Below are 2,500 nucleotides of genomic sequence, written 5' to 3'. Positions count from 1 at the left end.
CGCGTGGGGATTTTATACTGTAGTGTAGACCTGGGGTGTTCAACAGGGGTTCCGGGGCCCCTAGGGGGTCCTCAGAGTTGCTACAGGGGGGGCGCCAAATCTATGTGTGCATATGATTATTTTTTTTTACATTGATTACTTGAACCGTGGCATCCCTTTTCTGTGGAGAACTTTAGCCCAAAAAAATAGAACATCTACAAGCTCTGCAAGGCCTTGTGAGCTTGTAGATCTGCTATTTTTTGGCAGGTGTAGAGGGAAAAAAAGAGCAGTCCAAGTAAAAAATAAAAAGAAGTTTAATCTGAAACACAATTTTATACAATATAGAGGGGGTCCCTGCTTCATCTCTTTCTCAGCTAGGGGGTCCTTGGCCTGAAAACCGTTGAAGACCCCTGGTGTATAGACCCTATCCTATAATAGCCTATAGCCTATACCTCTTATCTTATTTTTTTTCTTTTGCTTTCTTCGTTTACAAAAACTAAACAATAGCCCCAACGTGTCCAGCAGCAGATGTCAAACATTTTTGTGTGGCTTCATGCTGTCACTTCACTCTTGGCGACCCAAGCAGATGTGTTCATCACACTGTGACAGATGGCACACTCTGATTATGGTAATTCAGAAAAAATAGGATTCTCTCTGTCAAAACTGATCACGATTCGCGTTAATATTATGACAGCTATAGGGATGGGTTTAGCAATGTATTCCCAACAATATTTAAAAAATAAAAAATTAAGTAAAATACCACATTTGCCATACAAAGAATAAAGTAATAGCCTATTAGGGAAGCCCATTTTACTGCTTAAATAAATTAACTATTCAATGAGTTTCGGCCTATTCATTATTTATGTATAGGCTAGGGCCTAATAGTCCAGTGTTATTATGCAATGAACACAGTATGGATCGATCGATTATCCAAGGCCATGCGTCCTCATATGGGACTTCTAAGATAAATAATACAATATCACATGTGTTACATTCCGGACCTTCTGTTACTCATGTTTTATTAATGGGAGCATCTAGAAAAACTTGTTGGCTACATTCAACTTATTCTAACGAATCCATTATTCTAACCATTTATAGAGTAGACCTATGTTAATAAATATAGCACATTTGCTGTGGTCTCCATACCCTTCCATTGACAAATGTAGACCCTGGTGTACAGCTTATAGGTTGAATGGTGGAAATTTGGTCTCTCACATTTTTTCAATCTTTTTTTTTTCCATTAATTTAAAACAAATTCTGACATTTTTTTTAAAAAGAATTTCATAAATAAATGCCAAAAATCAAATAAATTCTATAAATTCGAAAACAAACGTAGTGACAATAGCCAATCTACAAACTCACAACGAGTCGCGATGCTATGCATTGTGAGCTTGTAGATCTGCTATTTTCACTATGGGTCACGGGGAGACTTTTAAACATCTCTCTTTTGAGTCTTGTGAGCTAAAAAGTTTGGGAACCACTGGGCTAAAAGCTACGGATTGAAGCTTTTAAACAACATATTACATCCCCCAAAACAAGACAACAAAAAAAAATCGATCACCACTTCGAATCTATCTCCACAGATCCCACACAACCAGCCTGGTATTTTTGGGGGCGACTAAAGACAAACGCGAAGATGATGCTGAGTCCGGATCAAACCGAGACCGACCTGTCGTGGACCCAGTCCGACACGGAGTCGGTGCTCTGCAGCGACATCAACGCCGCCTCCGACGAGCCCATGGACGAGGGCAAGGGCAACAACAGGTCCCTGGGCGGAGGAGGTCACGGCCACGGCCACCAGCCCCCTCTCAGCCGCGAGGAGAAGAGGAGGAGGCGGCGGGCCACGGCCAAGTACCGCTCGGCCCACGCCACCCGCGAGCGGATCCGCGTGGAGGCCTTCAACGTGGCGTTCGCCGAGCTCCGGAAGCTGCTGCCCACCTTGCCCCCCGACAAGAAGCTGTCCAAGATCGAGATCCTCAGACTGGCCATATGTTATATCTCCTATCTCAATCACGTGCTGGATGTCTGAGAAAAAAGACACAAAAAAAAAGAAATGATGTCAGTGTTCCCAAGCGATTGACACAGACAGGATTTTTGTGTGTCTCTCTCTCTCTCTGATAAATTGGACTCTCAAGTGTGAGTTTGGTGAAAGGAGTGGAAATGATGTTGGAAAGGTGGAAATAAGATTTTTTTTTTTTTTTTTGCTGGATGTCTAAAGCAGTAGTTCGGTTCTCAAACTTCTTTTTAATGTCAAGGACCCCCAAGTTTGTATGTGTTTGGCCGCGGACCCCCATCTGAATAGATTTTGTGCCAGGGAGACACCCCCGTACAAGATGTGTGCTGTTTAAAAAAAATGTTTCAAAAAAATATTTCACATTGCATGCTCACAATGCATGGTGATGCAATGAGTTGTGAGCTTGTACATCGGCTATTTTCAAAATTGCCGATGTACATAGGGTTTTAAAGTGGTTAAAACTCATGTTAACTCATTTTGCTGAGGACCCCCCTGGAACCCCCTCCC

General features: G+C 42.4%; 1 protein-coding gene across 1 annotated transcript; it reads left to right on the top strand.

Moving 5' to 3' along the window:
* Positions 1-1,615: 1,615 nt before the first annotated feature.
* On the top strand, positions 1,616-2,008 carry LOC308080747 (helix-loop-helix protein 2-like; the record flags this gene model as incomplete). The annotated part of the gene is made up of 1 exon (XM_080422705.1): positions 1,616-2,008. The coding sequence occupies one exon, from the start codon at positions 1,616-1,618 to the stop codon at positions 2,006-2,008; it is 393 nt and encodes a 130-aa protein (XP_080278831.1).
* Between the last annotated feature and the right edge of the window lie 492 nt (positions 2,009-2,500).

The sequence above is a fragment of the Gymnoscopelus braueri genome, assembly GCF_963280865.1.
Source record: "Gymnoscopelus braueri genome assembly, chromosome: 24".
NCBI classification, from domain to species: domain Eukaryota; kingdom Metazoa; phylum Chordata; class Actinopteri; order Myctophiformes; family Myctophidae; genus Gymnoscopelus; species Gymnoscopelus braueri.
The sequence above is the reverse complement of the archived record's forward strand: the minus strand, read 5'-3'. Positions and strand labels throughout refer to the sequence as shown.